A 13,349-nucleotide genomic window follows, 5' to 3' on the forward strand; every position below is an offset into this window, starting at 1 on the left:
ATCAGGAATTTATTTCCGTCATAAATTCACCATAAGTTAAGCGCACCTAACACCCCGTAAATCGTGCATGCAGTGATCATTATTGTTTTTCTATATATTCGCACTTTCCTTCGCTGGAATGTCATTGGTCTTCAGATTGCCCATTTGAGTAGATCTTCCTTTCTATTTATCCCTTTCCCGGAGATCGGATTTCCCTTTCATTCTTTTTGAATTCTCCTGATCTTCTCGCAATGCTCCTCATTCCTGGTACGGTCCTCACGACCGAGCATATTCACAAATTCATCATGGATGGCCCTAGAGTATTCGCTCTTCACGGCGGTTCTACTGAATGTGCGATCTCCGGCTTTAGACACAAGGGTGTGTGACTTCCGGCTTTACGCCAACCTGTTCTTGTCCAACCTGCAGGAATTGTGTAGCACCCCAATTTTACCCCGACTGCTCACGAGAGCTCAACCATTCAAGCCGCACGTGAACTTTGCGCGGGTGAACCCTTCAAAATTTTCAGGCAATTCATCTTTGCAGTGCCAGGATTACTTGTAGTCAGATGACTACCCTGCACAATATTCCTTCGGGGTTGTCTGTTCTTTTTGTCTTCATGCATGTGTGTACTCTGAGTAAATCTAATAAAATCTTCTTGGCAACATGAATTCCAAATCAATCTTCAATAATCTCTTCGGACTACCACCGAAATGGATGTCTCATAAATCATAAAATTATGCACGCACAACATTGTGTCAAGCATTCGCATTATGCTTCCCCGGACAATAACTCTGGTAGCACTTTAACATGTCCATCGTTCTCAATAGTCAGGAATCTATCGCCGGACCACCAATTTCCTCTGATAGATGGATGCCCGTTGGTTGGCGTTTGAAGTACGGGACTACTGGGGGCGCAGTGGCCCTTTCCTTTTCTTCGAAGAAGAGGTAATCGTCCCAATTTCTCTACTCGACTTCTAGGTTGTTTGACCGGAAATCTCTTGTCTTTGATATAACCCCAAGCACAAACAGCTTCCAAAAAATTGATTTCAGCCCCATATCGAACGAGCTGCCATAATCACTTCTGTCTTTGCTAGTGTAGCTGGCAGTTTTAGTTATCTTCTTCATGGCTTCAAATTATGAGCATTCCAAGGTCCAACTTTGCCGATTTCTTTATGGAGGTAAAAGTTTCATTCATCGGCAAATTAACTAGTGTCATCTCCTGTTAATACATCCCTAGTAACAATAGTCAGGTGTGGGAGTCGTGTCCACCGGCGACGCACCCCTACCGAGCAAGCTTTCTTCACAAGGTCTTTGATTATTGTAATTTCTTGAACATCCTCTCGTTGGAGGACATCTCTTCCTTACTGGACAAAGGAAATAATTTCGACTTGCATTCGGTCTCACCTTTTTTTTTTGTTAATGAATTGAGGAGATTCTTTATTGTCTAGGGTGACAATGTTTGAATCACGACGGGATGTCAAGACGACCCCTATCCCCTAAGGCTCACTGCCATCACCGGCATCCAGAGCTAGCCTTTTCAAGACTGAGTGCAAGAATATTCCAAGCCCCAAATTTGTCCATGCTGGATTCTTCTGATCGACTGTATAAGCTCTGGTCATTCATTCTTTCAAGTCATGATCTCTACGTCGGAGGTGCTCAAGGAATCCATTTGGAGTAGGTAGGGTAGTCGGAACCCGAAAAGGGTACCTTGATTCACACTTTGGAGCCTGCCCACTCAAATTGATAAAGTTTATATGGGTTTTCTTTCTACCCCCTATATACGAAGGGGAGTGGCGTCCGTGGTTGTCTCTGAGCTACCCCCCTCTCCATTCAAAGAGAAGATAGTTATCAGGGTTACCTCTCCCTCCAAGAGAGGGTAATCATCCAAATCCATAGGCATGGTCCTTTGCTTGAAGGAGGTCAGCCATCATGGTTACCTCTATCTCATCACACGCTTTCCGGGGGCTACGTCGATCTCCTCATCTGAGTTAAGTCTCTACTCCATCCAAAGAGGGACTTCACTTGCTACTTCCTCTCCAACTTAATGGATCCAGTCTACAAGGAGCCGATGTTCGACTCATTCCCTTATCCAACAGGGGATGTTTTGTCCGAGAAAAATTTTTCAGTTTCCTTATCCGAGGAGGACCCCCTTATCTAGGGAGGAACAGTCCATGAAACATCCCATTCATTTTTTTGTGTTATCCTACAATAGAAGCCCGAATACCAATAGTATCCCGGGAGCAAAGTCTGCTGCAGGGGACATTTTCCTAGCCCGATTTGTTAAAGGGGTTCACTCCCCATTCTTAAGGGTTCCTAAGCAGCAATCGATCTTGAAGATGGGAAATTATAATTTCCCATGCCAAATCCGTTATTATTAATCTACAACACTCGGTAGGTCAGCCTCTCTAGCGTTCCCAGCAATCATTCCGATGCTATCCATGGACGGATTCGCTTCTGTTTAAATTCTGTGGCTACTTCCCTGTACTCGTTAGGATTATCCCAAGGCCGAGATGTAGGAATTTCAGGCTCATCCAACGGAGGATGTCCTCTTAATTTATCCCACTTTCAGAGTGGGCTCCTTTATTCTTTACGAGGTTTTATCCTCATCCTTCCTTGTCCAATGACCATGAGTGTTTGTTGTCGGACTCGTTGTCCGGGGTCTCGACCGATATATCTTATCTCCAATTTTATTCCTCACGATTCACGAATGGGATCCACATCGTTAGGTGGAGAGATTTACCCCCCAACCATCCAAGGTCCAACTCTATAAAGTCGGTCTGAAAGGCGTCAATGCTTTTCTCATCTCCTCCCTTATGCATCTATAAATATAGGCCTGGGCTCGCAGCTCATCATTGAGATTAGGTTATCTCTTCAATTATCCCTTCGAAACCTCCCAAGAAAAAATCTGAGGGAGTCTTGCCAGTGGAGATGAGTTGTCTTCCCCTGATTTATTATAGGGGTTTATTCCATGTCCTAATTTTTTAATGAGGTTGTACTCCTCACCCTGATTTGTTGTGGGGGTTTACTCCCCGTAATGTAATTTCCATCTGTTACGATTTCCTTTTCAGTTCTGCTGCGATTTGCCCCGGAAGTGTATCAAATATTCGATAACCAATCCTCCAATCTCTTACCCCCCCCAAAGCACTCCGGTCTGGGGAAAGGTGGCCGGAGTGATTTGTCCCGGGAACAGAGATCCGACCAGGTCGTATGGCGACAAGAACTTGTGAAAATAAATCAACAGCTTAGATGGGGAAGAATCGCTAAACATCTAAAAAGCCTAATGCTGATGTCCTCATCACCCCCCCTGTCCTCAGCCAGGAGGGGTGTCTCTGTCCGAGATATAGGACGTTCCTCACCACCCCCCTGTCCTCTACCAGGAGGGGTGGTCCCTGTCCAAGATTGGACGTTCGTTATCACCCCCCTGTCCTCTACCAGGAGGGGTGTCCTTGTCTGGTGTCTTGACTTTGCCCCCTTTTTTTTTTTTTAACGAGGTTATCTCCTCTCCTTGTTTTTTAACGAGGTTATTACTCCTCTCCCGATTTTTTAACGAGGTTATTACTCCTCTCCTTATTTTTTACGAGGTCCTATCCTCGGCCCTATTTTTTACGAGGTACTATCCTCGGCCATTGTTTTTTACGAGGTCCTATCCTCGGCCCTGTTTTTTACGAGGTACTATCCTCGGCCATTGTTTTTTACGAGGTCCTATCCTCGGCCCTGTTTTTTACGAGGTACTATCCTCAGCCCTGTTTTTTACGAGGTACTATCCTCGGTCCTGTTTTTTACGAGGTACTATCCTCGGCCATTGTTTTTTACGAGGTCCTATCCTTGGCCCTGTTTTTTACGAGGTACTATCCTCGGTCCTGTTTTTACGAGGTACTATCCTCGGCCATTGTTTTTTACGAGGTCCTATCCTTGGCCCTGTTTTTTACGAGGTACTATCCTCGGTCCTGTTTTTACGAGGTACTATCCTCGGTCATTGTTTTTTACGAGGTCCTATCCTCGGCTCTGTTTTTTACGAGGTCCTATCCTCGGCCATTGTTTTTTACGAGGTCCTATCTTCGGCCTTGTTTTTTACGAGGTACTATCCTCAATCCTTTTTTTTACGAGGTACTATCCTCGGCCCTTGTTTTTTAACGAGGTCACCCCCTCGGATTCCTTGTTTTTTAACGAGGTCACCCCCTCGGATTTCTTGTTTTTTAACGAGGTCACCTCCTCGGCCCTTGTTTTTTAACGAGGTCACCTCCTCGGCCCTTGTTTTTTAACGAGGTCACCTCCTCGGATTCCTTGTTTTTTAACGAGGTCACCTTCTCGGATTCCTTGTTTTTTAACGAGGTCACCTCCTCGGCCCTTGTTTTTTAACGAGGTCACCTCCTCGGATTTCTTGTTTATTATTCCGGAAGTGTCATCGGAAATTAATCCAGCTCTCGCCCTCAAACAATGCTCTCGGAATGTAACTTCGAGAGCTTTCCTTTTCGTTTTATTCGTTTGCATAATAAAAACAAAATCTCATGCGAAAGTGCTATAGAAAGAGATTAATGAATCCAAAGGGGAGATTATCAAGATGAGGTCAATTCCCATCTCTATAGTATGAGCTCTCTCTCTCTCTCTCTCTCTCTCTCTCTCTCAATCTCATGCGAAAGTGCTATAGAAAGAGATTAATGAATCCAAAGGGGAGATTATCAAGATGAGGTCAATTCCCATCTCTATAGTATGAGCTCTCTCTCTCTCTCTCTCTCTCTCTCTCTCTCAATCTCATGCGAAAGTGCTATAGAAAGAGATTAATGAATCCAAAGGGGAGATTATCAAGATGAGGTCAATTCCCATCTCTATAGTATGAGCTCTCTCTCTCTCTCTCTCTCTCTCTCTCTCTCTATCTCTCTCTCTCTCCTCTTCATACAAACACTTGACTGACTCGATCGTTGGAGGAGACTTCGCCGGCCAACCCCCGGCGGGTCTTTCTTGTTTTGCAGGCCAAGACACAGACGAAGGGACGTCCCTGATGATGCCACATCACCGGACTAAAAATTGCATCAACATTAAGCATACCTTTAACTTAGGATTTGAGACTCTTTGTTGTAGGGCTGTTATCGATTAAGGCAAATATGCCCTCACAAACAAAGTACTAGTCAATAATATCTTGCTGCTTACAAGTAACAAAGTATCCATTTCCTTCAATATTCTTCCATTATCATTCCTCTAGCTTATTTTTCTTTTATAAATTTAGGTTATTGTTATTCTAGTCAACTACGCTAATTGTTGATACAATATGATTGCTGCCCCAAGAGCTTATTTGGTACTTGCAAAAACAAAAGAGCAAAGAGTGACTCGGTGGAGATACTGGCAGGAATACTCTGAATCTTTAATACTTAAGCCAGTGAGTCGTTTTAAAAGGTATAACTGAAAATAATATAAAAAGATGAATATTAAGCATACCTTCAACATAGGATTTGAGACTCTTTGTTATAGGGTTGTTACCGATTAAGGCAAATATACCCCCACAAACAAAGTACGGGGGAGCAGGAACCTCGATCTCATGGAGACGCTTTCTATTCCAGTATCTTCTTGATGGATTTTTCCCAAGTGGTGCCGGGTCTATATTGGGAAGTAGTCTATAGGGGAAGAAGAGGCAAAATCGTTGTAATCGATCGTGGCAAGATTACAGTGCTTTTTCAAGCCAATGAAGTGAAGGTTCACGCCTGCAAAAGGCTTAAGTTCCTTTTTTATACCTATCCATCCTTGAAGAAGGTGCAAACAAGACCTTTTCATAGTTCTTGTTCGTGCTGATTGAATCATCCAAAAAGATTCTGTTGATTCCTTCTCGACATTGAAAGTTCAGAGAGAACAAATTCTATGTAACTTTCTAGAGTAAAAATCTCCATGCAGTTTCATTGGGGAGATGGAATGATTAGAGGAGAATTATAGTTGTTTTTTCACTAGAATTAATCTTTACCGTTTATTTTTTACTGGATTATCTTGAGTAATCTTTTCACTACAAGAATGAAAACAAGAACTTATACATAACCACATTATCTTTCCATCTCCTCAAAGTTTATGTGACGTGATTTTCAATAAAAGAAAAAAAAATCAATTTTTATGCACCAAGTACTATAAAGAACCGTGCCACATAAACTTTGAAGAATGAGCGGAGATAATAAGGGGAAGTGTAACATTATACTCACATTTCATGGTGTTTTTGCTGATTGAATCGTCCAAAAGGTTCTCTGGTTCCTTCTTGAGTGTGGAACTTCAGAGATGACAAATTCATGCATATATATATATATATATATAGATTCTCTTGGTTCCTTCTCACTTTAACACAGTTTCCCATTATTAACAACAAGAACTCAGCAATCCTTGGACAATTTTTCAGCACAGTACTTGCCACAAGTCCATGACCGGATTTTATGGTGGTTCCGAGCAGTTTCGACCATAATCTTTGTAGCTGAGTAAGCTTTTGCTTCCCAAACTGATGTATCTCTGCAAATTTTAAGTTTGAGATCCACATGCAACATTTCCACCAAACCGATACATGCCCAATTTTTCAGACCATGTGTGAAGGATATCACAAATCTAATAAGACATCTATAGAGACCATCAACCGATAGGTGTATGGATTGATTTTCAGTCAGCATCTTCTAGAAGGTCTCCAAGACGGTTATGATGAGCTGGATTGTATATTCATATTCTGCATTTTCTTGTTATGGTATCAGAGCTATTCTAAAAGATTTTTCATGTCTTCTTCAAGTTTTACTGTTGACGATTCTTCTCCCTATCACCTCCACCATGGAGATAGTCCAGGGACTGTCCTTGTTTCTCAACTTCTTGATGGTGATAATTACCACACATGGAGTCGTTCCATGGTGATGGCCCTTACCGCTAAGAATAAACTTAGTTTTTTAAATGGTTCATTGAGTAAGCCATCCAATGAGTCAGGCGCTGAATGTCATGCCTGGATTCATTGTAATACGATGGTTACCTCATGGATTCTAAACTCAGTTTCTAAAGATATTGCTGCCAGTGTTATCTATATTGATAATGCTGTAGATGTCTGGATTGATCTCAAGGAACGCTTCTCACAGAAGAACGGGCCTAGGATCTACCAGATACAGAAATCCATATCTGCTCTCTCCCAGGATGATCTCTCTGTCGGTGCTTACTTTACTAAGATCAAAGCACTATGGGATGAGCTCAGTAATTATCGTCCTATTCCTTATTGCTCTTGTGGGTCTATGAAAACTATTCATGAGTATTTCCATCACGAATATGTTTTTCAATTTTTAATGGGATTGAATGATACGTTCTCCCATATTTGTGGACAGATCCTGTTAATTGATCCATTACCTCGAATTAATAAGGTTTTTGCCTTAGTGCTTCAAGAAGAACGTCAACGTGAGGCCTCAGCATCTGTTGGATATTTTGCTCATAATTCTGCTGCCATGATGAGTAAAACTGCTTCTTCACCGCAATCTCGCTCTGGCAAGCCACAGGGTCTGCGCAAAGATAAACCAACTTGCAGCCATTGTGGAATCATTGGGCACACGATGGAAAAGTGTTATCGCCTACACGGTTACCCGCCAGGCTTTAAGTTCACCCAAAACAAAGGCAGCTCTCATTCGGCCAACAATGTTCAGGACCCAGACCACCAGCCGGTTCCTCATCTCTCCATCACACAGGAACAATGCCAGCAGCTGCTAGCTCTCATCAAACCTGCTTCCTCTGATCCTTCACCTGCTATCCATCAAGTAGGTAGTTCCTCTCACCAAGATCACCTTTTCTCAAAAGTGACAGGTAAATTTCTTTCCTCTACATTGAATAAAAGACATTATGTTTTCTATTCATCTTCAACTTTCACGATTGCATCAAAATATCATCATAAACAGCCTTGGATCATCGATACAGGTGCCACTGACCATATGGTCAGTTCCATCCACCATTTCACGACTATCACTGCAATTATATCTTCCCACGTCAAATTATCTAATGGCCAATTTGCCTTGGTCACGCACATTGGCACCGTTAAATTTTCAGATTCCTTGATTTTAACTAACGTCCTTTGTGTCCCTTCTTTCTCTTTCAATCTTATCTCTGCCAGTAAACTTATCAAATCCACTCTTTGCTGTCTCATATTTATTCATAAATTCTGTTTTGTGCAGAATCTGACCAGCTGGGAGACGATTGGAGTGGGTGAAGAGAAGGATGGTTTGTTTTACTTGGTGCGATCAGAATCTGTTCCTCTTGTTTCTTCTGCTGTTTCAATCAAAAATGTAACAAGTGATATTTGGCACTATCGCTTAGGTCATTTATCATCTTCTAGGCTTAGTTTGTTACATAACTCTGTTCCGAACATTTCTACTATTAATTCCAAAAATGTTTGCACCATATGTCCACTTGCTAAACAAAAAAGACTTCCATTTCCTATTAGCAATTCCATCACTAAATCACCTTTTGAACTGGTTCATTGTGATATATGGGGTCCTTTCTCGGTTAAATCAACAAATGGTTCTCATTATTTTCTAACTGTGGTTGATGATCATAGTCGATTTACTTGGGTGTTTCTGATGACGCATAAATCTCAAACTCGTTGTCTTTTCCAATCTTTTGTTAATCTCGTTGAAACTTAGTTTCCCTACAAAGTTCAAAGCTTACGCACGGATAATGGCCCTGAATTTCTTATGTCTGAATTTTTTGCTTCCAAAGGCATTTTACATCAGCGTAGTTGCATTGAGTCACCACAACAAAACGTCGTGGTTGAGCGTAAACACCAACACTTACTCAATGTAGCTCGTTCCTTAAGATTTCAAGCACATCTTCCTCTTTTTTTTTTGGGGAGAGTGCATTCTTACTGCTGCACACATAATCAATAGGATCCCCACACCATCCCTTTCCAACAAATCACCATTCGAGATTCTATATCAGAAACCTCCTACTTACTCTCATTTACGGGTCTTCGGCAGTTTATGTTATGCCTCAACATTAACTCGCTCTCTATCTAAATTCGATTCCCGTGCTAAACCTTGCTTATTCTTAGGCTATCCCTCTGGTGTTAAAGGATACACTTTATTTGATCTTCACACCAAATCTATTTTTATGTCTCGGGATGTTACTTTTCATGAATCTATCTTCCCTTATGCTTCCCATCTTTTACATTCAACTTCCGATGGTTGTTTTGTTTTTCCACTTTCATTTCCTGATACTACATGTACCTACCCTCCTACTCAACCAGTACCTCGTTCTTCTTCTTCCTCACCTCACATTTCCCATTCCCCTCCTATTTCTTCTAACTCTTCTCAACCACCTACAATTCCACTTCGTCGATCCACACGAGTTAAGCATCCTCCTAGCTATCTAACAGATTTTCACTGCCAGGTAGCTACTTCTCCTCCCTCACTTCTTTCCATCCCTCTGGCTGATTCTGCACCTTCATCAGGTATAAAATATCCCCTCTCTTCTGTTCTTTCTTATCATAAACTTTCTAACAATCATTTGCGTTTTAGCATGTCTGTCTCTTCAGCTTTCGAACCTCAATTTTATCATCAGGCTGTTAAACATCCTCATTGGAGAGCAGCTATGCAAGCTGAAATTGCTGCCCTTGAGGAGAATCATACTTGGATTCTTGTTGACTTACCTCCCAACAAGAAACCAATCGGTTGTAAATGGGTCTAAAGAGTCAAGTACAAATCTGATGGCCAAATTGAAAGATATAAGGCCCGGTTAGTTGCAAAAGGGTACACTCAGTGTGAAGGTCTTGATTATCACGAGACGTTTTCTCCCGTGACTAAGCTTACCACTGTCCGTTTACTGTTTGCCCTTGCTGCTGCCAATCATTGGTGTTTACATCAACTTGACGTCAACAACGCCTTTTTGCATGGTACCTTAGATGAAGAGGTCTACATGCAACTTCCACCCGGTTTTGCTGCCAAGGGGGAGTCCAAGGTTTGCAGGCTTACCAAGTCCTTATACGGTTTAAAACAGGCCTCTCGGCAATGGTTCTCTCGGTTCTCCACGACACTAATTCATCATGGTTTTGTACAATCCAAAGCTGATTACTCCCTCTTTACCCGTTTACAAGGCACTTCCTTTATTGCCTTATTGGTTTATGTTGACGATATCCTTATTGCCAGTAATGATACTGCAACTGTTACTCTTCTCACTGATTTCCTTAATTCACAGTTTCGCCTTAAAGACTTGGGACCCGTAAAGTTCTTTTTAGGTTTAGAGATTGCTCGAAATTCCTCTGGGATTTCTATTTGCCAGCGTAAGTATGCACTTGACATTCTTCAGGACAGTGGGCTCCTTGCAGCAAAACCTGTTACCTTTCCATGGAAGCCATCTTAAAACTCTCCAAGGACAATGGGACTTTTCTTCCTGATCCTTCTCAATACAGAAGATTAATTGGTCACTTAATCTATTTGACCATCACACGTCCTGACATTGCCTATCATGTTCAAGTTCTCAGTCAATACATGGCCAGTCCTCGCCAACCACATCTGGATCCTGCTCTCCGGATTCTCCGATACCTTAAGCATGCTCCTGGTCAAGGTCTTTTGTATCCTTCTCATTCTAATTTTAAACTTAAAGCCTTTTGTGATAGTGATTGGGCAGGGTGTTTTGATACTCGCCGCTCCACCACCGGTTTCTGTGTTTTTCTTGGTGCTTCTCTCATTTCCTGGAAATCAAAGAAACAGCATATTGTTTCTCGCTCATCTGCTGAAGCCGAGTATCGCTCCATGGCCTCTTGTTCATGTAAACTCACTTGGTTAATTGCTTTGCTTCGGGATTTTACCATTCTTCATCCACAGCCTGCTCTACTCTTTTGTGATAGCAAAGCTGCTCTTCACATTGCCGCAAATCCTGTTTTTCACGAACGCACTAAACACATCAACATCGACTGTCACATCATTCGTGATAAAATCCAGCAAGGTCTACTACGCACCATGCATGTTACCTCTCAGCATCAGGTTGCTGACATTTTTATGAAACCCCTTGGCAAGATTGCTTTTGAGTTTCTAAAGTCCAAGATGAATCTTAATTTATATCTTCCTCTTGAGGGGGAGTATCACAAATCTAATAAGACATCTATAGAGACCATCAACCGATAGGTGTATGGATTGATTTTCAGTCAGCATCTTCTAGAATCAGCATCTTCTAGAAGGTCTCCAAGACGGTTATGATGAGCTGGATTGTATATTCATATTCTGCATTTTCTTGTTAGAGTGAGCTGTACATTGTAGATTCGTTTTGTTATTCTTCTGTTAGCCTTTTATTCCTTTGTAAAGTCTTTATATACTGTAAGCAACCAGTGCATGAAATATATCGAAGAGGAGGGAAATGAACGGCTGAGGAGAGAGACACTTGAACAGTTGAACTCTCCTCTTTTTGTTGGAGAGAGAACGTTAGAAGGGAAAGAGTTAACGGGAGAGTAACTCTGTAAATCATATTAAAAACTCATCTGCCTCTCGCATAATATAAAGACACATGGCAATTTATTAAGATGGTCGGAAGAAATTTCCATTAAACCAGTTTGGAGAAAATTTTTGTCCACAAACAAGTATGACCTCTTAATCCTAACCCGCTAATATTAAGTTGGGTTTGTGTGGGATTTTCGTTGATAGTGTTAAAAGTTGTCAGCCCTAAATATTGCATGAAGGGTTTGGATGATGTCGAGACATGAGTATGAATCATAACCCGCAAATATTAAGTTGGGTTTGTGTGGGATTTTCGTTGATAGTGTTAAAAGTTGTCGGCCCTAAATATTGCATGAAGGGTTTGGATGATGTCGAGACATGGGTATGAGACTATATGGGTCAACCCTAACTCAATCTATTTAATTAAATTTGACAAATCCCCAAACATAACCTACCAATTATGTGTTGAATTCTTTTTGACCATAAACAAGTATGACCTCTAAATTCTAACCTGCTAATATTGAGTTAGGTTTATATCGGATTTGTTAATAGTGCCAAAAGTTATCAGCCTTAAATATTACATGATGGGTTTGGATGATATCGAGACATGAGTATAAGACTATATGGGTTAACCATAACTCAATCTATTTAATTAAATTTGTCAAACCCATCAGACCTAACCTACTAATTATATGTTGAATTCGTGTCAATTCGTGTCAGATTTGCGATTCATGTTAAAAATTGTCACCTTAATAAAATCCAGAAGCAAAATCCAAACAATTTCTTTATTATTTATTTTGCAGGTGTCTGGAAGCATGTCAGGCTGAGCTGACTAGCTAGATTAAGCAGCAACAAGGATACAATCTAAGCATAATAGTATTAAACAGCAACTACTTCATAAGCATGCAGAGGCACCGTGACTCAAGAACTTCAGTCTTCAGGAAAACGTATAAGCTGCAAAACAAAACACATAGTTTTGAGATGAGATGAAATAGGCCATTGTACCAGCTAAAGGAACAGGGGAGAAAAGCACAAGGAAAGGGTGAGTGAATGGCAATAATATAAATATAAAACTGACCTCCACACTTGTATCCCACTGGACGATTAGCAATATTGCAGCGTTTGGGAATGGTCGCTGCAACCTCTGGCTTAGCTCCGGCGCTTTTAGCTGTATTAGAAAGCATAGTAGCACAAAGGCATCTTGGGTTCTGGGAAATCTTTTTCACCTGACTGCAACACCTGTCAGAAACTCTAGCTTTCTGATACTGTGCCGCTGATGCGCAGGGAGCCAGCTTCGAAGCCTCCTTGTCAGGAGAAGATGTCCCACATTCACCAGCCCCATCAATCACAGCAATGCCTAGAGTAACGAAAAGCATTAGAAAGCAGATGTACTTCATTGGAACTTCCATTTCTCTGATACGATGCTCACACTTCAACTCCCCGGGCTTTATAGTGAAACAAGCAGCACAAAAGGTGCTTGCGTGCGCGCGAAGCCCATAAGAGGTAGTGCGGCGGCTCAACATGGCATCCCGATTTCTAGTGAGATCTTCAAATTTTAGTTAAATAATATATTTTTATTATTTATCTATCACTTTTAACAAATTTCATAAACTAAAATTTTCAAATATTTTTCTATTTCAATTAAATATTAATTTTTTTATTGATTTTAAGCAACTGCTGCTAACAAATAAGGAGAGAGAGAGAGAGAGAAAAAAAAAATGGAAAGTGGAGTGAAATGAGAGAGAAATGATAAAATATTCAATAGCTCATGAAATTTATGGGTCAAATTTGGAATGAAATTCTGACAATAACCAAAATAGAGAAATTATAGAGAGTTTGTTAAAGTGAATTTTTCTGAGTTTTCACCAAATTTTAGTGAAAATTTTGAAATTGAAAGCTAACTAGGAATGCTCTAACTCCCAGCGCTCACTCTGCACTTGGGGTGAAAAAACCACGATTACAACCT

The 13,349-nt window shown here is 41.1% G+C and overlaps 1 protein-coding gene across 1 annotated transcript; it reads right to left on the reverse strand.

The window, feature by feature from the left end:
* Window positions 1-12,320: 12,320 nt before the first annotated feature.
* On the reverse strand, window positions 12,321-12,792 carry LOC133863418 (non-specific lipid-transfer protein 4-like). Its single transcript, XM_062299354.1, has 2 exons — window positions 12,462-12,792; window positions 12,321-12,337 (listed from the first exon to the last, which is right to left on the reverse strand). The coding sequence occupies exons 1-2, from the start codon at window positions 12,790-12,792 to the stop codon at window positions 12,321-12,323; spliced, it is 348 nt and encodes a 115-aa protein (XP_062155338.1).
* Between the last annotated feature and the right edge of the window lie 557 nt (window positions 12,793-13,349).

This window comes from Alnus glutinosa, chromosome 3 (assembly GCF_958979055.1).
Source record: "Alnus glutinosa chromosome 3, dhAlnGlut1.1, whole genome shotgun sequence".
In the NCBI taxonomy this organism is placed as follows: Eukaryota; Viridiplantae; Streptophyta; class Magnoliopsida; order Fagales; family Betulaceae; genus Alnus; species Alnus glutinosa.